At 51.5% G+C, this 24,777-nt stretch overlaps 3 protein-coding genes across 7 annotated transcripts in view; 2 read left to right on the forward strand and 1 right to left on the reverse strand.

Moving 5' to 3' along the window:
- QRICH1 (glutamine rich 1) overlaps positions 1 to 5,474 on the forward strand; it is a 24,061-nt gene extending 18,587 nt beyond the window's left edge. For all 3 annotated transcript variants that reach the window (XM_037387252.1, XM_037387251.1, XM_037387250.1), the window contains 6 exons: positions 155 to 309; positions 1,098 to 1,212; positions 2,357 to 2,465; positions 2,812 to 2,966; positions 3,673 to 3,763; positions 4,530 to 5,474. In XM_037387252.1, the coding sequence (XP_037243149.1) occupies positions 155 to 309; positions 1,098 to 1,212; positions 2,357 to 2,465; positions 2,812 to 2,966; positions 3,673 to 3,763; positions 4,530 to 4,719 (815 nt within the window). In that variant the 3' untranslated portion in view covers positions 4,720 to 5,474. The remainder of the gene's footprint in view (positions 1 to 154; positions 310 to 1,097; positions 1,213 to 2,356; positions 2,466 to 2,811; positions 2,967 to 3,672; positions 3,764 to 4,529) is intronic.
- On the reverse strand, positions 5,316 to 12,176 carry LOC119147821 (translation initiation factor IF-2-like). The gene is made up of 2 exons (XM_037387257.1): positions 11,076 to 12,176; positions 5,316 to 11,036 (listed from the first exon to the last, which is right to left on the reverse strand). The coding sequence occupies exon 1, from the start codon at positions 12,153 to 12,155 to the stop codon at positions 11,250 to 11,252; it is 906 nt and encodes a 301-aa protein (XP_037243154.1). The 5' UTR covers positions 12,156 to 12,176; the 3' UTR covers positions 5,316 to 11,036; positions 11,076 to 11,249.
- Positions 12,043 to 23,917, forward strand: IMPDH2 (inosine monophosphate dehydrogenase 2). Of its 3 annotated transcripts, XM_037387253.1 has the most exons (15): positions 12,043 to 12,251; positions 12,345 to 12,393; positions 12,476 to 12,577; positions 12,825 to 12,899; positions 13,345 to 13,551; positions 15,685 to 15,772; positions 16,391 to 16,590; positions 17,668 to 17,758; positions 18,595 to 18,690; positions 20,049 to 20,120; positions 22,305 to 22,448; positions 22,665 to 22,809; positions 22,895 to 23,038; positions 23,309 to 23,392; positions 23,660 to 23,917. In XM_037387253.1, the coding sequence occupies exons 1-15, from the start codon at positions 12,154 to 12,156 to the stop codon at positions 23,679 to 23,681; spliced, it is 1,617 nt and encodes a 538-aa protein (XP_037243150.1). In that variant the 5' UTR covers positions 12,043 to 12,153; the 3' UTR covers positions 23,682 to 23,917. The 3 variants fall into 3 exon arrangements, with proteins under 3 accessions (XP_037243150.1, XP_037243151.1, XP_037243153.1); XM_037387254.1 differs by lacking the exon at positions 20,049 to 20,120; XM_037387256.1 differs by lacking the exons at positions 18,595 to 18,690; positions 20,049 to 20,120.
- Positions 23,918 to 24,777: the final 860 nt, after the last annotated feature.

Here is a 24,777-nt window from a genome sequence, read left to right on the forward strand (position 1 = left end):
CTGTTTTCTTTTAGTAGATCTGACAACCTACAATCTTGATTTATTTCAGCTTTCTGTATTATACTGGGAGAATGAGGTAGTACGCAAAGCTGGAGATGTGGGAAATCATTCCTGAAAGATTGGGAAATAATACGGCTTTGTCTTGTTTTTCCAGGACGTCAGCTGCTGAGGTTCCAGGAAGATCTCATCTCTTCAGCTGTGGCTGAGCTGAATTATGGTCTATGCTTAATGACACGAGAAGCTCGGAATGGTGATGGTGAACCCTACGATCCAGATGTGCTCTACTATATCTTCCTGTGTATTCAGAAGGTAGGGGGTGACAGCTATACGTGCAGCAGAGCTGTGCATGTTGTCAGCATGTATAGGGAAGATTGTCTGTTACGAAACTGGAGACTGTGGCTTCTATTAAGCTTCCCAACAATTTCGTAAGAAAGAAGTCTCTTGGCTTTAAAAAAACACTTAAAAACCATATGAAATGTAATGAGTGTACAGCAGTGTTTTCACTTACTGAGTTAAGTTTGTGAAGAGTTGTTAATAACTGAGTTCAGTATCAAGATGAGATTAATAAATCATTTTAGGTTTTTTGGTGGCGGCAGGAGGGTTGGATGATGTTTGAGGAAGTTGTTAATGTCAAAACTTGATGTAGTTGAAGCTTTAACAGGAAAGAACTTAGCTTTGTGTGGTGTGGGAAGTCTAAGCTGCTAGTGTTAATGTGCTTTCTGGAGAAGCTGCAGGAACAGAGCTAAATTCTGATAGGAAAATTGAGCATCTCCTTAACCTGAAAAAGTAGTGTCCAAAAGACAGTCATGTGAAATAACTTGCAGTGAACACACCTGAAATAAAAGGTGAAATCCAACCAGCCTTGCTTTCTAAGACTTTCTATCTTTCTTAGCATTCCCGTGGTAGTAACTTGAGATTACAAACCTTGTACTGGCCTTGGTGCAAGGGTTCTCACTCTTCTAAGTAGAATGTATTAGCTTTCAGTGCTATGCTCTAAAATGCTTGACTAACCAGGTATGTGGGCTCTTAGTATAAGGTCTTGTCTGAGGAATATGCTCATTACCACTGTACTGGACTGTGTTGCAAATCTCTTACAGTATCTCTTTGAAAATGGCCGAGTAGATGACATCTTCTCAGATCTCTACTATATTCGGTTCACTGAATGGCTGCATGAAGTTCTGAAGGACGTACAGCCCCGTGTTTCCCCTCTTGGTAAGAACTTTTGTTTAAGCACTGTTCTATTACTTGTCACCCATCAGAAGGCAGATTGTTGGGACTTTGTTAGTGTCATGAGATCGGCTTACCTGGAAGCCAACTGATCCTTGATCTGAATCAAGCTTCCTCATCTGAAGTACTAATATATCTTGCCTCTAGTATGTATTATTACTTTGGGAGATAATACAACACTGTCATGTTGCCATGTAGCCAGATGGAGACGGTCTGCAGGACCAAGTCAGTGTCAAAGAAAAAAACCAAACAACAATGCATGATCAGAGCCTTGAACGCTGCAATCGAATGTAGCTCAGCCCGCTGCTTAGTAGATGATGGCAGTAGGAGTATGGGGAGCAGTTCCAGAAGAGACAGTTTTTTGACATAGTTGTGTATGGGAACTAGATTAAGAACAGCATTTTTCAGAGCACGGAAACCTGGTTTCTCATTACTTCGTTCCCTTTGATCTGATTAGATGTCAGGGAAGAAGCTATTGCTTGTGTTCAGAAAAGTAGCTGATGTTACAGGCTAGATGGCTAAGTAGCACTGTGAGTTTTGGAATGCTTTTGTTTTCATTCTGGCTGTTTGATCTGTGCTTCATCATTCCACAAGCCCTGGAGTTCATACTGCTGTCTGTTTTTCTGTTTATCTCTGTATTTGGAGTATAGTATTTCTCTTCTACACAAAGGAAAAAAATATCTGAGAATCAAAGGATTACTCATGTGTCCAAATACATCACTTGGCACTGTGTGCTGATTAAAGCTGCGCACAGGGCCAAGAGCTGATTTGTTACACTGGCCTGCCTGCTCTCACATATTATTGGATTAGGAGCATCTGCATTGGAGTTGAGCCATTAATTAAAAGCTGTTTAAGTGCATATTTATTTCTCTGGGCTGGGATGTATAGGCATATTGCAGAAGCATACTCTCAACAACTAGAGGTTGACATATGTATACAAGTGTTTCCTAAATGTACCTGCTATTAAAAAAGTTATTTGCACGGTAGTGAATCTTGACGTTAGTGAGGATCTCCTCCTCCACCTTTCCATCAGATTTCTGTGTTCTCAGATACTTACAGGCTATAAAATGCTGCCTGTGTTCCCACTATGACTGTTTTCTGGCATGATGCTGACTTCTGATTATTGCAGGTTATGTCCTCTCCAGTCATGTAACAGAAGAGATGCTGTGGGAGTGTAAGCAGCTAGGAGCTCACTCCCCTTCCACCTTGCTCACTACACTGATGTTTTTTAATACAAAGTAAGTACTCGGGTCTTTAGGAATCTCGGGAAATAAAAGAACATCAAACACCTTGACAGGGTTGGTAGGAAACTGCTGTACTGGATTAGTGCAAAATCATGGAATTTCGAGCCCCCTTGCAGCCCTGACAGGCAAAGAAGATGCAATAGAACAAGGAAATGAGCAAGCAGAGGGGAAATTGAACTTGTGGCGGTGGCTGTTGCGTGCTTTGCTGCTGGAACAGTCTTTAACTCTGTGCTGGTTTGAGCTTCAGCCAGCTCACGATGAATAAAGATAACTACCCCGCTGTTGTGACTGTATTCTTTACTTGCCTCTGAATGTCCTGTGTTCTCTTCTTGCTGCTCAGGTACTTCCTGTTGAAAACAGTAGACCAGCACATGAAGCTGGCCTTCTCCAAGGTGTTGAGGCAGACCAAGAAGAACCCTTCTAACCCCAAGGACAAAAGCACGAGTATCCGCTATCTGAAGGCTCCTGGTGGCATACACCAGACAGGACAGAAAGGTAGTGTCTGGAAGTCTTCTTTGGGAATATTTACTTACTGGGCTTAAAGGAAGTGGTTGAACCTGGAGATGTCTGCAGTTAGGGCCATGAGAACCCAAGGCTCTGTCAATTACCTCCAGTCTAGTAGGATGAGTTTTCTGTGCATTCTGTTTGAGCAAGCATAGTACCTTCTAATAATGAGCCTGGGAACATACGTTGCCAGAGGCATATTAGGACTCATCAAGAGCTAAGGATAACTTTTTTGTTACTTCTGGTTTTTATGGGCAAAGGGGCTGTTGGGTGTAAGTACTTACAAACCGAAGGAGAAACTTCTTTGGGAGGGCTTTTCTCATCTTGACTCACGTGAACCCATATAGAATCTGTATGTAAGTACAGTCTGTTTTCTTAAAAGCACATAGTCAGGAATTCAGCTGAGGCATTGCAGGCTCAGCAGTAAGATTTCTCTCGTTTTGGGTCCAGGTGGAGGAGAAATGGGAAAAAAGGTATGGATGAGTTGTGATCTTCAGTAGCCTTGGGATAGAGCAAACCCTCCATAAAAAGTTTTAAGCATTTATAACCAGATGCTTCTGCCCTAGAACAGCCATAGGTCTCTTGCCAACTCTTGTGTGGTCACGAGGTGCTTCGGAGTGCTGAGTCTGTATAGCACTGCTCAGTTTGCTGTACTTACACAGAGTGTCTGACAGACTTCTGGGGGGCTGGTTTGTAGTTACAGATGACATGTACGCAGAGCAAACTGAGAACCCAGAGAACCCCCTGAGGTGTCCGATAAAGCTATATGACTTCTACCTCTTCAAATGGTGAGAGCTTTTGTACATGTGTATGGTTGCTTGTCTCCTGTGACTGTTAAGCTGCATCTTGTGGCTGGCCTAGTTTTCAGAGCTGCGTTTTATTGTTGGCGCAGTTCCTGCGTTTACATATATTTTCTTAAATGGGGAGTGGCATTGACGTGACGGGGGTGGGATTTGCTCTGATGGCACATGAGTTGCAATTCTGTGGTATTTGAGACAAATCCTGATTTGTGAACTGGCTGCTCTTAATCTCATACTCATTCCAGAGGTGTCAGCACGAGCTTGCTGATCTGCCAGTGACTTGCAGGCAAGTCATCTGGAAGAATCCATGCTTGAGATCAGAAGCTGATTTGAATAGGGTCCTAAACAAAATTGAGGACTTGCTGTGGAGACTGGGGGGAGCCTCAAAGGACTTGCCTCTAAATTATGATTCAGATAATTAATGTAAATGTTTCTCTGCATAGATGGGTCTGCAGCTAGCCTGGATGCAGAAATACCCCATCTTTGCTTCGCTCTGAAAGGCCCCTGAAGCTGTGTGTGTTATACTTGGAGTGTGAAATAAGTTACTTTCCCGTAGTTGTCACCATGGCTTTTTAACCTTGGCATGGCCTAAAAACTTTGGGACCACAGCTGCCCCTAGATACAACTCTGTACTTTTGTCTCATCAGCCAGATGTTCACTGTGGGGATTTGTGGAACCTGGGATGAGGACAGTGGTGGTCTCTCCCTTCCAGGACATTCTGTTAGTCTGGTTATTTCTGATCTTCCTCATACAGCCCCCAGAGTGTGAAAGGCCGGAATGACACGTTTTACTTGACACCGGAGCCAGTGGTGGCCCCCAACAGCCCTATCTGGTATTCCATCCAGCCGATCAGCAGAGAGCAGATGGAGCAGATGCTCACCCGGATCCTGGTGATACGAGAGATTCAGGAAGCTATCGTGGCTAATGCCAGCACCATGCACTAAGGCATCCTTCTTGGCTCAGAAGGGGTGGGATGGGTAACAGGGGAGGGACAAGCAAAGATAAATTGTACAGACTTTTACACTAAAGGAGATGCCTAAGTTTTTGGTTTTTTATTGGTGTAGTTATGAAGCCCTTTTAGGCTTCTTCTCTTTAAAAGAATCTAAAGGAAAACCTACCCATTGTGTATCCTACCCAACACACCAAACTGTTGGAACCATTGGAGGCTGCATATCCCCTGCAAGCTGGGAGCTGTGGAAAGCTGCTGGTTGACTCTGGTTTTTTTATGATGTAGAAAACATGAACTACAGGATTGGTCTGGATGGCTGGGGCCGTTGTCTCCCTGGAGCACGTGCAGCCTAGAGGGCACAGAATGATGGATGGACCTGCTCAGCCAGTGGAGGAGAGGCAGGCATCTTCTTTTCTTGTGCTTGGACGTTAATTTGCTGTTATCTTGGAAGGAAGAGGAGAGAGTGAACTGCAATTGTGATTTATACAAAAAAAAAAAATACAAACAAACCAACCACAAACCAACGATTTCTATTCAGACCTTTAAGTGACATTTTTAGATGTTAAAAGTACAAACTTTACCACACTCTTCTTTTTTGGCCTGACGTTGAGGCCTTAAACCTTGAGGCTCCTGTGCCTGATGGAATTCTTGTAACATACACTTGTGTATCATATAAAGATACCACCCTGTTTCTCTTATGTATTCTTACTCTAGTTGTTTATTAAGAATGACGAGCACGTCTTTTCAACATGCCATTGAACAATGTGTCTTTATTTGGGGAAGAGTGAGCTGTGAGGGTGGGGGCGTCATTATACAAAGATCAGTATGCAAACTGGTTGTTTTCATCCCTGTTTGTGCTTTCCAGCTCGACTCTGCTGGACTTTCACCCCTACGTATTAGGAAGGTAGAAGGGGATTAACTTCTGTTGAAGGACCTGAATGTCTGCTTGCTGATGGAAGCTCAGTATCAGGCTAGGAACATGGGATCTGTGAGACCAGATCAGACTGTCCTAATGTTCTGTGGCCAGCCTGTGAGGCTTTCCCCCTAGGCACATCCCCCTCTCCCCACCTTTACAAATGCATCACACCAACAGCATGATGGAGGGGTGTTGGAGAGAAAAGGCCTTCCAGGAGCAGCACATGGCTTACTCCTGCTATTTAACAGCCTTTTCACAGTTTTTAACACAGCTATGTAGCTTCTGGCATTGTTCGTGATCATAAACCCCAGCCCTGTAACCTTGCTTTGCTGCATCTTAAATGGTTGCTGTATTTTATATCATTAACAAATAGTCTGCTCTTTTGAAGCCAGTGGGTAGCCAACTGTGCTTGAAATGGGACATCACTTCAGCCAGGCTTGTTGTTTGTGCCACCACCTTCTTGGATGCAGAGATGACTGCTTCTTGAACCCATCTTCTCTGCTTCTCCATCTCATGTCTCTTCCCTGTTCCAAAATATATAGATATATATTTAAATATATATTACAGTAAAAGAACTTAAACTTCTATGTACAGGCAAGCGGTTTTTCTGAAGCTTCTGGTGACCGGCACCTGTCTGTATTGAGAAGGAAGGTCTGCCCTCTCTGTTGGTTGTGCCCAGTGTAAATGATGAGAGTAGCCATGATGTTCCCTTCTTCGTGTTCTTGAACCGTGTTGAGATGTGCAGGCTTAAAGAGACTTCAAGCCTCTGATGTTTCAGATTGACACTGGTGGTCGTGAGGAAGCAGATGTGCTTGAGTTGGTTGTCAGTATGAGCAGTTTGTTCCCGGTATAGGTCTCTCTGCTCAAGTACGTGCAGAGAGGTGAAGTAGTGAAGCACTGTTGTTGACTAATACCTGCGCTCTGAAGTAGGCTCTTAGCTCTGTGTCTGCCCTCAGAGTTATGCCAGAGGAAAACAGCCTGGGGTTGGTGTCCAGAGCCCGGTGGGTAAGTTGGAAGATGGTGCCTGGGTGGTATGTAGTGCTGGCAACACGTACTTTCAGCTCGGCTGTTGGGAGCCAGCAGTTGCCCCCTGGTAGGATGGCTGTTGGGACTGCTAATACTGCTTCAGCTCTCGGAAGCCTCTCATCCCTTCACCGCACCTTTGTGACTGGAATATCCATCTCTGGCCCTAATTTGAAGTATTTAAGGATGTAGTTAGGGACAAGCTCCCACTGTTTCAAGCAGCTGCGTGTGCTGGTTGCTCAGGGTGGCCAACAGGCCTGCAGAGTGGATCTCCCATTCTTTTGGGCACTTTGGCTTGTCTTCTAAACAGTTGCAAAGACGTGAGAGAAACTGCAGGCAGCTGTGCTCAAGTCCCAGTGTGTGCTCTGCAGTGCTGCATGGGAAGCTAGTTCCAGCATGCCTGTGCCTCAGTGTGAGCCTGCTGCTTTGTCTCCATCAGAAACGCAGTGGGCGTCGAAGTCATCTGCCAGACACCCAGCGTGCAAGTCGCTTCATTAAGTGGCCTCGGGAGTCACCTCTTGCTCTAAAAATTGCCAGAAGCTGGAATAACTTGACAGAACATTAGGGCAGTTCCAGATTAGGGGTGAACAGATGCTTCAGCTGAGCTTTCTGGGGAAACAGAATTCCATGTTACCTTCTAGACTGTGCACTTAGTTACTGCCCTTAACTACAGGATTATCTAAAATCTTTGTAGGGGAAGAGTTCTCCTTGATCTTAGAGCATACCGCTTAAAAGCAGGGGAACTTGGCACGTGGTGAGCTGTGGAGATCTGATGATTGGCTTTGTCCTGGCAGACTGAAGTGTTTCCATTTTTTTCTCATTGTTTGGATGTACATAGAGGGATTTGCTGATGTGGAAGTGGACTGCTGTACTGTTCTGTACTGTCTCATCAGAATGTCCGCTGTTACCTTCATTCCCTATTTTTAGAGACAATCGATATACTGTGACTTAAGGATTATTTTCCTGGACCTGGCTTGTAGTCTGGCTCTCTGGAGCTAGTTTAAAAGGTACAGTATTTCTAGAATATAAATACTATGTTCTTTGATAGTGAAGAACATGATCTGCTCCCTTTTAGGGGCTCATCAGAAGACATGCACAGAGTAGCAAAGAAGAGTGCTGTGGCTTAGGGTTGCTATCCAAGTTCTGGGAAATATTCCCAGTCAAACATGTAAAATAGCTTTTTAACACTTTCCTATAATCAGCTTGACTGCTGCTTGAAGGGCATTCCCCCTCTGCTCCGAGAGTGCCAAACTGCTAGCTCTTGTATGCGTGTATATATTAAATGAGAACTCTCCATGGCCTATGCCTTGTATGAGACAGGCTGGAAACGCATCGATCTCTAAAATAAATAAAGCTGAGAAGTCAAGCTAGAGACCCTGCGTTGTTGGTTTCAAACTATGCCCATCTTGTCTCGGTGTATGAAAGGAACCATAGAAAGCAGAGCATGACTGACTATTGTAAAGCACCTCACATTCTGACATGAGACTTGTGTATTGTCCTATCTCTTGACACTAATAGCGTTGCTTTCCTAAGGAGACTTGTAGCCTTCTACACACTTGTCCACGGCACCATTAGATTTACATTTACTTTCAAGAGTTCAAGCATTTCCTCTTAAGTGGTAATGGCTGACACAGTGGGGAGCAGACCAGAGAGTGGTTCTTCACTCCTGTCTAGTGTGGCGAGTAAAGGGAATGGTCTTAAGTAACTTGGTAGGGCTTTCATCTGTCTGCTGCTTCACCCCTAGATATCTCCTGGATTTTAGATGGGACACAAGGTCTGAAGTAGTTTCTGAACTGCTCTGCCTTGGACCAATGAAAAAAGACTTAATCTCATCCCTAAATAAGAATCCTCTTCTGGACTGTTGCTCCTAGGGCAGAAATTAAGACAGTCTTGCTCTCAGCTGCATCGGAGCTATTGTCTGCCTTGTATGCAGAATGGATTAGACCATTTTCAGGCCTCCCATGCTGTGATAAGAACAGATCCAAAAGTGGTAGCAAAGAGCCCTCTGAGCATGTGTGGGGTAGAGGGCTTGCTGATACTGTTGTTGCTCATCCTCTTGCTGGTCTGAGTGCTGCTAGATGCTGATTGACTGCACAATCCAACCAAACCGCGTTCTCATCCAAATTTAATAGTGACTTTCTTGCAATTAACGTTTGGAGTTTTAAATCACTGTTAAAGTGGGATATAAACTGTCTTCCACTCTATATGGGGCTTTTCTCCCCATCTTGCTGGAGCTCTTCCTTTCAAATACTACAGGGAACGTAACTTATCCTGGTAGTTCAGCCTGTTCGTTTCACTGGTTGCCAGTGCGCAGGAAAGAGCCCTTCTCCGCTCGACCATCTTCCTACTTTAAGGAGCATCTCAAATCTTCTTCCAGAAGTCTCGCTGACATGCTGCCCCAAAATCTCTGAAGTGATTGTTGTGTCCCCTACTTGTCGATTCCCTTTGCTGTGCGGGTGAAGGTCGGCTGTGAGCGCTGCAGTCACTTTCCCTGTATAACCTTGTGCATGGCAGCCACGTTTGCCTGCTCTCCGTTCTCATTTAAGCCCATCAGGATGGGGGGAGCAGAATGAACCTACTTACAGCAGCAATAAACTGCATCTAGAACTCGAGGGAACTGCAGGAGAGAATGAAGTGGAGAGGATGTCTCAGAAAGGCAGGGTCCAGTTGCAGCCCAGAGCCTCGCTTGATAATGAGTGTGCAGCCTATATGCAAAATAAGTCTTGTCTGTCCCTCTTGTGTTGACCCTGGTCTAAACAGCACATGTGATTGGCATCCTGCAAAGTGACCTTCAGAACTCTCCAGTAGCTTTGCCCCGTGAGTAACTCACACTACAAATCATTTTAAAGAGATGCACTCAACTATTTTTTTAATTTAATTTTACTCTTATATTCTCTGCTCTTTGTAATCTGCTTGGAAATAAAATGTTTTTCCCTGCAGCCTTTGTTGTAGTCTGTTTGAGAACCATTAAACTTTGTCTGGTGTTTCTATTGGAACAGAAGCCAACTTGCCTGTTTACTGCTGTGCCTGTGCTTTAGCCTGACGGCAGAGATCAGTGTGTGCCTCCCAGCCAGGCTTAGCAAACCTTTGTTAGCGCTGTCCTTATTTAAAATAAAGGGTAGGGAGACCTGTTAAACTGATCTTAGTCTGGCACGATGCCTCCCATTCTGCTGATCCTGTGACAGGTAATGCAGAGTTGAAAGTGCGTGTCCTTGGCAGGCGGTGTTTTCCTTTGGAAGCCTGTGTTTCTGAACCCTGCCTCTGGGATAAGGATCTCTGTGCCTTTACTGGTAACTGCTTTTGGTGGCGTGAGCCTAGATGCTTTATTTACTGCGAAGGGCAGTGTTTTTCCTTATAGCTCCCCAGCCCAAGCAAACTGCGTACAATGGGAAACCAGTGTCTGGGTAGGTGAAACCAACTCGGAGCTGAGAATCAGCCCAGGGATTATGTAGAGAAGTAAAACCAGGGTGAAATGTAATCTTTTGTAGCAGGCTGTCAGGGAACAAGAATGGAAACCTTGCAAAGTTCAGGTTTCTGTTTCAGTTTCACAGGCACTGTTAACACATGGCTGTAGGAAGGAGACATCGCTGATGTTGGCATTCACAGTAATAGCAACGGGGTTGCTACCAATCTCTTGGCTTGAAGTTTTAAGTGGCATTGTGGATCCTTGTCTCTGGCTCTTAACTGCACAAGGGCTGCCTTTTCCGAGTTATGTGAGGGGCCCCAGAAGCTACATGTACCCTTCCTCCCAGGAAAGGGAACATCCCTGCGCCGAGGTGTGCACCTTCCTTTCCTGCTACAAACAAAACCACCATCTGATGGGAAACAACTGTAACGTAGAAACCACAGCCTCTTTTCTGGGCGGATTACTGCTGCTGAGAGCAAACAAGCCACGCAAGAGTCCTGCTTCTGTCCATAGCATGGTTCACTAGTTTGGGGGTTTTATCCCCACACTGTAGAAGTCAACATCAGCATCTACCAATGCCTAGTTTAACTGGTCTGTACACTCCGCTCTGTCTTTTGGAGAACCTTAGGCCAGAACATGTTAACCCAGACTAGAGGCTTGAACATGACTGACAAACCTCACAGCATGCAAGGGCTGTTTGCTTCTGAGTGTTTCAGCAGACTTGAACAGACGCCTGTGTTCACACTTCCCATGTCCTGTAGCTGGGTAACATCAGTAACGCTTACTTTGTCTTAAAGCTACTTGCAGATCTCTCGATAAGGATTTAATCTACTGCAGTAAGACAGCTGGAGGTGCAGGAGCACCATTCTTCAGTCCCCTGAACTCATTAAATAGCAGGTTGCCTTGCACAGCCCATCATACAAGAGCAGGGTGAGAAGGGCCCTGTTTGTCTCATTCCCCTGGTGCTCTGAGGCCAGAGCCAGTGTATCGCGACAAGCAAAACAACCATCGGAGGAGGCTGGTTTGCAGCCCGCAGCACCAGAACTTTTCTGAATGCCCAAAGGGATCTGCAGGGAAGGGAAAATCCCATCCTGTGAAAAGCCGATCACTGGTTCCTGCAGTTCTCCTCTGAGGCAGATCTGCATTTGTGCCCCTTCCTCTCCCACAGGCACGGGCCCCCCTACTCCTGCTCTTCTCCAGAGTCCCAAGCTGCCGTGTGCGGGCCCGCAGCGCTCGGTACCCCGCAGCCACCCTCCGGAGGGCTGCTACGGGCCGGCCTGGAGGCTGCAGCTGGGACCCTGCCTGAGGCTGGCGCCCGGCTGGGGTCCCCGCGGGACGCGCCATTCCCCCTGCCTTGTGCCTGTCCTTCCCCTCCTGCCCCTTGACTTCCATCCCCTCGGGTCGCTGGGGCTTCACGACGCTGCTCCGGGCGCTGCTCCGGGCGCTGCCGGCGCGCTCCAGCGCTGCACCCACGCAGCCCCCCGGCCGCGCTCCCCTCTTGCTGCCGGCCCATCCCACCGGGCGCCGAGCCGGGCGCCCCGCCGCCGGCCCCGGCCCTCCCCGCGGGCCGCCCACGGCCAGTGTTCGCCAGGTTCTTCCCCAGCGCGGGCAGTGCCACCCGGGCGCGGCGCGGGCAGCGTCCCGCGGGGCTGTGCGGGGGGGCCCTACCTGCAGGTCCGCGCTGCTCCCTCCCCGCACACCGAACCCGCCGCTCGGCCCGCACCAGCGGCCGCGCTGGCCCCGCTCCCCCGGCCTGGGGGCGGCCTGGGGCTGAGGCCGCGCCGCGCTGGGCCGCTGGCTGGGCGCTGCGGGCCCCGGCCTCACCCTGCCCGTCTCCTCCGGCGCGGGGGGGGGGCAGCGCTGGGCTGGCTCCAGGCCCGGCCGGGATTGGGGGGCGCTGCCCGGTGCCCTCCGGGGCGGCAGGGGGCGAGGCCGGCGCCGGGCCCTTTCCGGCGGCCGCTCTGGGCCGCGCTCTCATTGAGCCGACGCCGCTTGAACCTTCGCGGCCGCCGTCGCGGGGGCGCGTGCGCGCGGGGGCGCGCGGAGCGGCGGGCACGCGGCGGCGGCGGCGGCGGGCCGGCGCCATGGCGGACTACCTCATCAGCGGCGGCACCGGCTACGTGCCCGACGACGGGCTGACGGCGCAGCAGCTCTTCAGCTGCGGTGATGGGCTCACCTACAAGTGAGTGGGGCCGGGCCGGGGGCGCGGGGCTGGGGTCGGGGCCGCGGAGCCGGGAGCCGCCGCTGACGCGTCTCCCCGTCCCCCCCCCCCCAGCGACTTCCTCATCCTGCCGGGCTACATCGACTTCACGGCGGACCAGGTGGTGAGTGGCCGGGGTGGGGGAGCGGGCCGGGCCGGGGCCGGGGCTGGGGCCGCCGCTCACCCGCCGCCCGCCTCCCCGCCAGGACCTGACCTCGGCGCTGACCAAGAGGATCACCCTGAAGACGCCGCTGGTCTCCTCCCCCATGGACACGGTCACCGAGGCCGGCATGGCCATCGCCATGGCGGTGAGTGCCCCCCGCCGCCGCCCTTCCCGCTGGCCGTGCCGCTCGGGGCCGTACGTGTCTGCTCGGGGCCGCCTGCAGCCCCCCGGAGGCGAGGCCGTGCCTCAGGCCGCTCCCCCGCCGCCCACCCCCCGGCCTCGCCGCCCCGGCTCCCGAGCTGGGCTCTGGCGCTCCCTGCCCGGCTGCTGCCCCCCGCGGGGACGGGCCCGGCGGGTTGTGCTGCGACTCAGGGCCGCCTTTGTGTTACCAGCTCACCGGGGGAATCGGGTTCATCCATCACAACTGCACCCCGGAGTTCCAGGCCAACGAAGTGCGGAAGGTGAAGGTGAGTGGCTGGAACAGCAGCGCTGAACCGTGCTTGCCTTGTCTTGGTGGGGGTGGGCAGTGGGGTTTGGCCCTGCTCGAGGAGCTGTGTGCCAGATCTTGGTGTTTCAGAAGGGTGGTGCTACCCTGGTTGCCTGCACACACCACTTGTTGTGTGTTAGGCGCTGTCCATGCGCAGCCTGGGACTTGAGAATGCCAGGCCTCCTGGTGCGAGAGTATTCCCCGTAATTTCAGGAAGGAGGTTAGTCTGGGAATTGTTGGGAATCTAACGCTACTTGGGTAAGCCTTAGTGCTGGTTTGGGGAGTCATCCTGTTGGTGAGCATATGGCCAGCCTGAGTGGTGGCAGACCTTTATGAGTGGCCGCAGTCACCACTAGGCACGTGCCCCGCTTCTGCTTGGTCTGGCAGTGCTGCTTAGCCTGGCTGCTCTGTCTGCTTCTTTCCAGAAATATGAGCAAGGATTCATCACAGACCCTGTGGTGTTGAGCCCCAACGACCGAGTACGAGATGTGTTTGAAGCAAAAGCTCGTCATGGATTCTGTGGGATTCCCATCACGGACAATGGGAAGATGGGGGGCAAGCTGGTTGGGATCATCTCATCTCGAGATATCGATTTCCTGAAGGAGTCGGAGCATGACTTGCCTCTCGGTGAGGTGAGAAGGGCTTTGCGTTAGGAGGTGGTGTGGCTTGTTATACGAAGGGCGAGTGTGTGGCTGTGAGGATGCTGCCCCAGCTGGAGCTCCACCTTAGCTCTGCGGGTCCATCTTTAACTCCATTTCCACGGGAGAGTGTCTTGTTCATTTACGCTCTGTCTGCAACTCCTGCAGAGCAGATGCAGGAGAGTGGCCGCACAGTTAGTGTTAGCACGACTGCTCCTGCAGGGTCATCTTTCAGTGTTGGGGAAGCCACCCTCTCTACAGCTGGTGTTCTCCCCGGGTTCAGTAATTAATTTCTGGTGTTCCTGGCTGCTGCTGTGGTCCCACATGGCATGCTGGCACTGGCCAGGGCTGTAGCAGCTGTGTTGTGCCCAGCAAGCCCTCCGAGTGCTGATCTTCCTTTTCTGGACTGCCTTTCCCGGCCAAGATGTGCCTCATCTAGGCTACTTGTTCTTTAAAATAACCCTTTGAACTTGGAAACTGGCAGTTTAGCCTTTATAATGCTGCACTGTCAGACTCCCCTCCTACAGGAGAACGTTCTCGGCAATGCCGGTGCTGATTTTTGTTAGTTCTGGCATTCCCGTTACATGAGCTGTGTAACCCTATATCTGTGGTGCTGTCAGGTTACACCACCGGTGCCTCTCAGCCAGACTCTGCTCTTGACTCATGACTATTTTTAGCTCTTGCTGACCAAACCTGGTATCGCATGCTCATCCCTGTTTGGTTTGAAATCGCCTATAAATACCTGTAACAAGAATCTTAAACTAGGAGTAGGTTATAAAAGTGCACATGGCCCTTTCCAGCAATGCTGGCCCATTCGGAGGAGTCACATAAGAATCTCCTCTCATCCTTTACGTGGATCATTCAGTGCTGCAAAGCTGGAAGCTTGCCGCTGTTAGTGTTTGGTGCTTGCCTCTGTCAGCAGGCAAGGCTAGGGCAGTGAATGGTCCCATAGATCTCTCCCCACTCGCTGTCCAGCACTGATATTGCTGAGCCATTTGTTGCCATCCAGCTAAATGCACAGGTCTCCTGTAGCTCGGGAAGCTTGTGGATCCCACAGGCTTATGGAGTATGTTGGGATATGTCTGTGATTCCTCAGCTTTGCCTGAGATGTGGGTTCTGCCACAGGCAGGATTTTGGGTGGATGTAGGTGGAGTGCACCTCTTTGCTGACAAAGTGTGTGTTCTTATGGTATAAATAACTGAAATGTTGCATCATCTTTGTTGTGTGCAACTAATCTACCTTCTGTGAGGGTTAGGGAGTGTTCCCTTTCAGCTTTGCCTGGCCGTCTCGAGTAACCTTTTGTGAGAACATCCCGCATGAACTCTGTGATTGCAGAACACTGTGCGTGGGAAGGGACCTCGAGGTCTCTTGTCAAGCCTCCTGCCTGAGGCCTGCTCAGCTGGAGCAGGCTGCGTGGCCCTGTGTCTGTAAGGGTGGAGAGTTCACTGCCTCTTTGGGCTGCTCTTCCAGTGGTTGACCGTTGTTGTGGCGAAAGCTTTTTTCGGTATACCACGTCAGATGTTCCCGTGTTCGAGCTTCTGTCCATTGCCCCTTTCTGCTGTGTTTTGGTGCTTGTTTGTCAGAGTGAGTGTAGGCGAGCATGTTTGTTTGGATTGAAGCAACTCCTTTGCCCCGTTGACCTCGCCAGCAGCAGCGGTGGGTTATTCTGGGCACAGCCCTTCCAGAGCCTGTATGCTGGGGATGACTGCCTGAAAACAAGCTTGGGGGTAGCGTTTCTGCCAGAACAGCATGGGACTCCGGAGGTGTCTCCAGCCCTTATTTGCCTGTGCTCTGTTAAAAGGGAGGGCTGTTTGGGTGACATCCCAAACAAGGGTCATCTGAGAATCATCCCCTGCTTCTAGGTCTTCTCCCTCAGCTTGCTGAGGCCCTCTGCCATCTCCTGTTTTCACTACACCAGTGGGCTTGGGGGCCACTGCTTGCATGGGGACAGCGCATTGGAGGCTGTTCCTGTGTGTTTCTGGAGGCGTGTTGCTGTGCTGTGGGCTCCTTTGTCTGTAGAGCACTTCCATATGGCTGCTGCAGTGTTTCACGTGGGCAGAGGGGTTCGGTATTTTCAGATCAGTGCGAAGGAGTTCTTGTGACTTTTTATCTTCTCCCTCCTGCTAGATTATGACAAAGCGAGAGGATCTTGTTGTGGCCCCGGCTGGCGTAATGTTGAAAGAAGCAAATGAAATTCTACAAAGGAGTAAAAAAGGTACCTGTGAACATCCGTGATGCAAGGGAGAGCTGTGGAAGCGCTGGGCTGGGAGCAGTAGTGGGTGCGTGTGGACGTGCGTCTGCCTACACGTGGGTGAAACATGGGAGGGCTGTGTTCCAGCATGAGGAGAGGAGAGAGTGCCTGCAGCCCTCTGCCAGGGTACAGAGTTCACATGTGTTCATCTCAAATCTGTTTGAAGTTGAGGGATTCTTGGCAGCCCAGGAGCTGAAGAGTGCCTGGCTGTCCAGCCACACATCTTCAGTTTTCTATCCTGGTCTTCGCACGTTGGCACTCAGTTCAGCTCCGTTACGGTATGGTAGTTTGACCTTTAACACAGTATCATGGGTCTAATTACTAAAAAAGATGCACTTTCTCTGTGGTTAGTGTGAAAATACAGAGTTTTTCTCCACTCTTGCAAACTCCTAGCTTTGTTTCCCGAGCCAGAGCTGCTGGCATCCATGGCCAAGCAAGATTTGCTACCACACCTCTTTGAGTCTCCACCTTGCACCAGTTGCTGCCTGCCTGATGCTCCTGGTCTGGTGCACTGCTTTGGGCTAGCGTCTGTCTCCTGCAGAAACAGCTATTTCCAGTGACATTCTTTCTGTTTGTTTCAAGGCAAGCTGCCAATTGTTAATGAAGATGACGAGCTGGTGGCTATAATTGCCCGCACGGATCTCAAGAAGAACCGGGACTACCCTCTGGCTTCTAAGGATTCCAAGAAGCAGCTGCTCTGTGGTGCCGCTATCGGGACCCACGAAGATGACAAGTACCGGCTGGACCTCCTGGTGCAGGCTGGCGTGGATGCGGTAGTGCTGGTGAGCCACCCGCAGGCATCGCGTTGGCCTGGGGGGCTGAGGATCCAGTTTGAATGAATCTCTGACAGCGGAGCAGCAGCATAGCACTTGCTATCTTCATTACAGGCCCTTCTGTGTTAAGACTGTGGCAGTTTGATGACCTGTCAGTCTCATTCAGATTGGAACCCTCAGATAAGAGGGGTTCCTCTTGCCTGGGAACTTATTTGGCCTTGGGGAAGTACGTAGGGTGCATTGAAGCCCTTAAGGCTGAGAAACTTTGTCAGTTAATACAGATGCTTCTACAAATGCTGCTTGCAGCCTGCCACCATAGTCTCTGATGTTCCTAACTAGTTTTGAGTATTTGGCTTCTTACGGTTCCCCTTCAGCTCTTTGGTGTCTGTTACTGTGTTATTCTCTTAACTGCCAGATGTTCAGGAGTGGCCAGTCCAGGCTCTGCTAGTCTCCCCTTCTGGCCTGCCAGCTTTCAGGCACAGCCATCACTGCCTGGATTTGCACGTTGTTTTCTCGTTGATCGTTAGCTTGCGAGTCAGCTGTGCTCTGAGGGCACGACTGAGCAGTGTTGCAGCTGGAAATGTTTAACAGACACTGTGAGCTGGCTGGGTCACGGAGGTCGGCAGGGCCCGAGTGCTCGGTGGTTGACATCTTGTATTGCAGCTGCCCTGCTGCGCAGCAGGGAGAGATGCATTCACGCGCTGGCTCTTCTGGCTTTCACAAGGAACATTCACCATTTCACCTGTACTTTGAGACAGGGCCGATGGTGTCCTGGTGTTAGAACCAGGCAGTTCCTACCAGCAGCCAGGTGTGCTCTTTGTTGCCGGCTGTAGAAGCCACAGGATTTAAATGCGAAGGTTATTACTGAAGTCCTTAGAATAAAATGCCTTCTACAGGGACAGTACATTACTATCTTTGCTGCAGCTTCTCCTCCGGTTCTGTACTCAGTTTGGGGAGTCATTTTGCCCACTTAGCCAGCTTAGCAGAGACCCCAGTAAGCAGAGTGAAGATCTGAGGCCATTCTAGAGCTGTATTTGTAATCTTCTGCAGAAATTTTGATTGAAATTGGTTTTCTTTCTGTTGCAGGATTCCTCCCAGGGTAACTCCATCTTCCAGATCAATATGATAAAATATATTAAGGAGAAATATCCCAACCTACAAGTTATTGGAGGAAACGGTAGGCATGTGTTGAAGACTGTTCTTGTCTTTAAATTACGTTTGTCTCTTAGACATAGAGGGAGTTGCAGGGGCGTGAATGAAACGGTTGTCTTGGTAAATGTCTGAACTTAAAATGGTTTCCTCTGGCTTGTGGAACAGAGCAAGATGGCTCAGCAGGCACAGGGCAGTACCCTGCTGCTGCCACAGCTGCAGATATTTTGAAGTCTTTGGTCTGCAGCACAGTGTGCTACAGTCCTCTGTACACATTAGCTGCTTTTACACACCAGCTTAAAATTTTGGACAATAATAATAATGACTATTGCTTAATTTGGATATCTAACGGAAATTGCTACAGTCCTCTGTACACGTTAGCTGCTTTTACACACCAGCTTAAAATTTTGGACAATAATAATAATGACTATTGCTTAATTTGGAAATCTAACGGAAATTTTCCCTGCCTCCTGACAGCAGAGTTCAGCAGTCCCTGCCTTTACCTGGCTGGTGTGTTACCGGTGCTGCTGTTAGCCTGTACTCTGCCCTCCCTCCCTACCTGATGTGGCCCAAAGAGCGCCTGGCACCATGCAGTGCCCTCTGCTGCCTCGGCCTTTGGGTGTAAGCGTGTTGCAGAGTAGCCTAAAGGGCCGGTGTCACCTCGCCCACTGGGGACAGCTGGGATGGAAACTCAGTGCTGGTTTGGCGGATAGGCCTGGTAGCAGTGGACAGCCAGGCCTGGCTCTGACACAGGCTGGTGCCCTGGGCAGGGGGTGTTTGCAGCCACGGGGGAAGCACCAGGACAGAGCAGCCTCGCCTGCAAATCTGCTTGTCTGTCTTCAAACCAGTTTCTGCTCCCTACAGTTGTGACTGCTGCTCAGGCCAAGAACCTCATCGACGCAGGGGTCGATGCCCTGAGAGTCGGGATGGGCAGTGGCTCCATCTGCATCACACAGGAAGGTGAGAGAGATCAGCTGTCTCCTAAATGGGCTAAAGCCATCTGTTCCATAGGGATTCCCTGCTGAAAAGCAGCATAGCCAGGATGGACTTCTGTTGTAAGGGCTGTGTCCAACAGCAAGCTGTCTTTCACCCCCTTCGTCCAGGACATTCTCATCACCTGGGTCAAACCTTTGGGGTGGCAGCAGCAGCAAAGGCATTTCCCAGTACTGACCGAGACTGAGTAGAGCAGGTGTGGCACACGTGGCTTTGCCCGAGAGGAGCCACTGGCTCGGTGTGGGATGGGGCTGGCAGGCAGCTCTGCAGGGAGAGGGGCTTACCGGAGCCCCCGTGCTGACAGGTGAAGTGCACCGGGCTGTCTGCGCTCCCTTTCCCTCTTGCAGCAGTGTGCGCGATGCTTGAGTATTGGTCTTCTGGGCTTGACGCCTTTATGCAATTTCCAGGCCGAAATGGGATTTCTGGCCGTTGTCTCTGCAGTTAGCTGGAGCTTGTGTGGGGCAGAGGCCATGTCACCCTTGGCTAAAAGGTGGAGAGGGGCCTCCCCAGGGCCTGGAGAAAGGCTGCCTGGGGGACAGGCTCGGTCCTCGTGTTGTGAACCTGGGAAGTGAGGTGCAGAGAACACAGTCCCTCTGCTTTGCTCCTTGGTCCTTGCCTTGGGAGGCAGCAAGAGGGTAGCTGATGGCTGAAGGTGCTGCGTTAGCTCTGCCGTTTCCAGCATGGAGCCTTTGAGCAGCACTGGACCCAGGCTGCGTTCCTGCTTTTCCCGCCGTGGGAGCACTGGCTGCGGGGTTTCCCGGTCAGGGCAGTCTGTCTTGGGTGACCTTTCTAGGGAGGTTGTGGTGTCCTTGGGCTCATGCTTCCATAGCCAGAGCAGAACCGGAACACACGTGTCCTACTCTGGTTCTGAGGCAGAGGACCCGCTGAGGCATGCTCCGTCCTGCAGCGCGGTGAACGTCTCCAGAGGGTGCCTCTCCTGGCTGCTGCAGTCGGTGGGGTTGGGTGCTGGTTTTGGGGAGGGAACAGAGAGAGCAGAGGTAGAATGTGGTGCTTCACAGGAGATGTGGTTGCAAAATTGACCGCAGCTTCCCAGGTTTTTGTCCCTCTTAGGGCAAGAACTCTGGCTCTTTGGGTTGGGGGGGCCACCTCTCTGGATGGCTGCGGGGGCAGGGCGAGCATGCGCTGTGCACAGCCGGGCCTGGCTGGCTTGGATCTGGCCTCTGGCTTGGCTCAGGCTAGGCAGGGTTTGCAAGGTCAGCTCTGTCCCACACCGTATGCTCTGCCTAGTAGCAGGTCACTGCTGGGGTCCTTTGTTCTGCTGCTGTTCTTCTGTCTCTAAAATGTGTGTGTTTGTTTTTGTTTAGCTGCTCCAAAGATCCCTCCAGACCTAAAGTCCCACAGCCCCAAATGCCCTTCTACTGTCACGGGCACCTATAGTAAGTCACTTGCCCTGTTCCCAACCCTAATTATGTGTCTTGAAGCAGGACCCTGATTTGGCTGCACATGGCCCTACTGCTTGTTTGAGAATAATTTAGCTGTAGATGCACTTGGGGTTTTGTGGCTTTGGATACTGGTTTTGAATCTGAACTGGAAGCTGCAAAGCCTTTCTGAATTCCTAAAGCAGGGTCTGAACTGTCAAAGCTGAGGGCACTCAGGGCTGTCCACCTTCCACTCCAAAATCCAGTTAGGAGCCTGACTGGGCTTTCTGACTGAATCTTCTGGATCTCTAGCCAGGCATGCCCCTGCTCATCCAGTGGTGGGAGGTGATCCCTGAGTGGTCCTTGATCCTGCTCTAATCTGGCCCCAGTTGCGGGGAGGCTGTGTGCTGGCTAAGCTTCACTTGAAGCTGGCTCCCCTGGGGTCACAGAGGGACTTTAACTGCGTACGGCCACCTTGGCAGCGGTGCACCAGGACCACGGCTTTCCCCGCAGACACCTGTGGAGAGAAAGGGCTCTGATGCTACTGGGTCGAGCAGCCACCCGCAGCAAGCCTTGGGTTTTGCCCTTTCTCCTAGTTTTGATGCACCTCAAAGGGAAAGAGGTTTCTGTTGAAGATCCGGGAAGGTTTTCTCTAACAGATGATCTTGTAGGCCACCCTTTGCAGATATGCTAAAAAAAGACATACGCTCACCCAGACCCCTCAGTGTGTGCGTGCTCTGAACCTTGCTTTGGAAGCTGCGCTCTGAAGCTGTGGCGCTGGGCACTGGGACAGTCGGAACGGTGCGACGCTCCCAGGGGCCCTGAGCCAAGCTGTTCCTTAAAGGGCTGGTCTCTATGGTTGCTCTTGAGAGGTTTCTGCAAGCCCTGCACTGTCTACAGCACTGTCTCGTAGACCCTGGTCTCTGGACCCTCCAAAATCAGGTGCTTCTCTCCACAGATCTCTTCCCTTGCAGCATTTTGCAGCCACAACGTGGCCTTTAGCAGTGCGGTACCGAGCGAGACCATCTCTTTTAAGACTAACGGCGTTCGTGTTACAGCTGGCAGACTCTCCCTGGCTAGCTGAGCCCTAGCTTGACGCAGAGTTTTGTTCCATTACAATCAGTTCTTTCATTATTTTAGCCTGGAGATGGGGTTCCCTCTCTCAGCAGCTGCTGCTGAGCACTGGGAGCAGAGCAACTGCGGACTCCCGGCCTCAGCAAGCCTCTGCCAGGGACGTGCGCTGCCAGCGCTGCTGCCAGGCAGGCTAAACCACACCTGGAGTTCACGCTCCACAGCACTAATCCTGCATGGCCATAATCTTACCCAGTGGCTCAGACTAACTGTGACTGGAGAAAAGGCTTCTGGTTAACTGTGGGGAAGGGAAGTCTCCCTGAGAGAAGCTTATCTCAGCATACTTGCATGCCTGTGGCTGACAAAGGTGTTACAGGACGTGCCCTGTGCTGGTTTTCCCTCGCGTAATGGGAAGCCTCTAACTGCTACTGACTGGGAAGAGCAGGTAAATCCAGAGCTATTAACCCCCTTCCCATGGGGCAGCTAAACTTGACAGAATCCATGCTACGTTGCAGGGCAGGAACATAAATTATTGCCCATAAGCCATCAAATCATCCTGCTAGTTTCCTTTTCCACTGCTGCATGTGAGTGTGTGTGTGTGTGCGCGCACGCAAATGTATATGTATAGATATATCTATACATATATATATACTGGCTCTCTCCCAGCCAGCTGCCTTTCCATGCAAGAAGCGCATCATACAGCTGCTGGGGATATGGAGAAAGGGTCTGGCACCGCTAGGAGGGAGTGAGCGGTGGGACGCGCCTACGTTGCCAGGGATGCTCTTGAGAGGGGCTTGTGGGGTCTGCTCCGCTTCCTTCCCAAGCTCCCCACACCTCTGCTGTGCACCAGGACAAGCTGCAAGTCTTGGCTAATCCCAGGCGTTTGGTCAAAGACCCTAGTCCCAAGGTCACCCACAGCTTTTTGGAGTCGAGGGCCGTGAGGATGTCCCAGCAGGCACCTCCTGGGCATCTGCTTCTCTTGCAACTCGGCCTAGGGAAGGAGCATCCAGGGATTTGTGCGTTCCTGAGTGCTGAAGCATGTGTGTGCCGGAAGCCTAAAAGGGCCTGCTGGGGAGGGGACGCGCTGCTGCGTGGGAGCTGACCCTTTCTCTGCTCTCTCCCTGCCCGCAGTGCTGGCGTGCGGCCGCCCCCAGGCCACGGCGGTGTACAAGGTGTCTGAATACGCCAGGAGATTTGGCGTCCCCGTGATCGCAGACGGAGGGATCCAGACGGTTGGGCACATTGCAAAGGCCCTCGCACTCGGGGCCTCCACAGGTGAGCAGCGCGTCGGGTGGCCAGGCTGTGCCCCTGTAGGAGTCTCCCAGGGAGGGCTGCCGTGTGGCAGCGGATTCTGGGCACGAGGGCGTATCCCTGCAGGTGGCTGGGGATGCGGGGGGGTCCAGCACAGTGCTGTGCCCAGGGACCCTGAGGGGTTTGCAGCCAAAGCCTTCCTGCTGCTGACATGCTGTTCTTGGTGATCTCTTGTGCTAGTGATGATGGGCTCTCTCCTGGCCGCCACCACAGAGGCCCCAGGTGAGTACTTCTTCTCGGATGGAATTAGGTTGAAGAAATACCGCGGCATGGGCTCGCTAGATGCCATGGACAAGAACTTGGGCAGCCAGAACCGGTATTTCAGGTAAGAGATGGTGCTTTGGGGCAGCCGATCAAGCTTTTGGGGCTTCTCTGCTTCATAAACTTGCTTGATTTGTGCTCCCGTGCAGTGAGACAGACAAAATCAAAGTAGCCCAGGGGGTCTCCGGCGCAGTGCAGGACAAGGGCTCTATCCACAAGTTCATTCCGTACCTGATTGCTGGGATCCAGCATTCCTGCCAGGATATTGGTGCCAAGAGCCTGACGCAAGTCCGGTGAGTGCCTCCCCTCGCTTGTGTTCTGGTTAGGTCACAGTGCTGCCCTTTGGGGTCCCTGGGCAAGCTGTGCCCAAGCTGCAGCGTGTTCTGCATGGCCTGACCTCACTGTAGTGCTCTTCCCTCGTCTCCCGTGGGCACTGCGTCATGGATTTGCTAGCCCCAGGCGTGCAGGAGCATGGTCTCTTGTGGAGTATTCAGCTGGCTGGGCTTGAAATGTTGGGGTTACCTTAATCTGGCTGGCTTGTGATGAGTGTCCTTTCACCTCAGAGCCATGATGTACTCGGGAGAGCTGAAGTTTGAGAAGAGGACAACGTCTGCCCAGGTGGAAGGAGGGGTGCATGGCCTCCACTCGTAAGTGTTTCTGGCAGGGCCCCTGTCGTGCCGGGGGAGATAAGCGTGGCCTCAGCTGCTGTGAGGGTGGCTTGATGTGCTGCTGGCTTCACCTGCCACTGTGCAGCTGGGCTGAGTGACAGCCTGTCACCTGGCCTGGGCCAGCACCCCTCTTGCAGCTGGGACAAGCAGACAAGCTACTCGCTGCCTGCGTGCCGGGGCTTTGGCCCTCGCCCTGGGTGATACGGGTCGGTAAAAAGGCTCTCTGGTTTGCTGCTCCCCTCGCAGGTATGAGAAGCGCCTCTTCTGAAGGCGGTCCATCTGTGTCTGTCATTGTGCCACTCAGCCCTGCGCCACCCCGTGTGGGAGCTGCTCTTGCTGCAGAAGTGCCATTACTCTGTGGGCTGCCTGGAGCTCCCCGTGTCCCCTGGCTGCTTCATCACCACCCGAGAGGGCCCACCTGCTGCCCAGGAGCAGTGATCCTGGGCTGGTGCCACACTGGCTGTGTTTTACAATAAAACAGGAAAAGATGTGTAGTTGGTGTCAGCCCAGAGTCCCGCTTCCTTCTCCTTTGCTTCCTGCATCCTCTCGGATGCAGGGACACTGTGTGTGTGGGGGGGGAGGGTACAGCCCTGAGACAGGGCTGAGTGGGTAATGCAGCGTGGGGTGTTTTAAAAAAAAACACCAAACACAACAACTTCCCGAGAGCAGAAAACAAAGGCTGCCAGGGAAGAAAGCAAATGGATTTTACAGGGCTGTTCGCTAGTGCCAGGCTGCTGCAGGACCCTGTGCCTGGTCCCGCTGCTACAATGATTAAGCACAGAGGTGTACGTATGTGCACATCCACCCAGATACCTGCCCACATGCCCCTGCAAATGCTTTGTGCTGCAGCTGCTTCTCATGCACCAGGCCCTTGGAGCTGTTTTCCTGTGCTTTGTCCTCCCCAATCTGCCTTTCTCCTTCCCTTCGCCATCCCCTATTGTCCCCATGGCTCCCAGCGTCCCCCTGCAGTCGCACCCCCTGGGGCTGGTCTGCGTGTGGTACAGATCACTTGCCTGAGCGTCATGGACGGTTTGTTTGCCAGAAGGCATGTGGACAACGAACTTGGAAGGGCAGGGGCTTGTAAAATTCGCACCTCTCCATGCCTGACCAGTGCAGCCCTCCCTGGCTTGGCCAGGTTACCTGTGCTTGCAACACCAGGTGACAAAGGTATTTTACACCTGTATCGGTTGTGTGCACGTGCAAACATCACTTCTGCCAAAGAACATGTGCTTACCGTCAGTACTTTGTGTCACCGATGTTGTTGACTGAAAAAAAAATCACTCCGCAGCATGGCGATGTCAAATTAGATCCACACATGCTAAACCCAGAGCTTTAAATTACAACATAATTGTGTCAAACATTCA

Source organism: Falco rusticolus, chromosome 4 (genome assembly GCF_015220075.1).
Source record: "Falco rusticolus isolate bFalRus1 chromosome 4, bFalRus1.pri, whole genome shotgun sequence".
Lineage (NCBI taxonomy): Eukaryota > Metazoa > Chordata > Aves > Falconiformes > Falconidae > Falco > Falco rusticolus.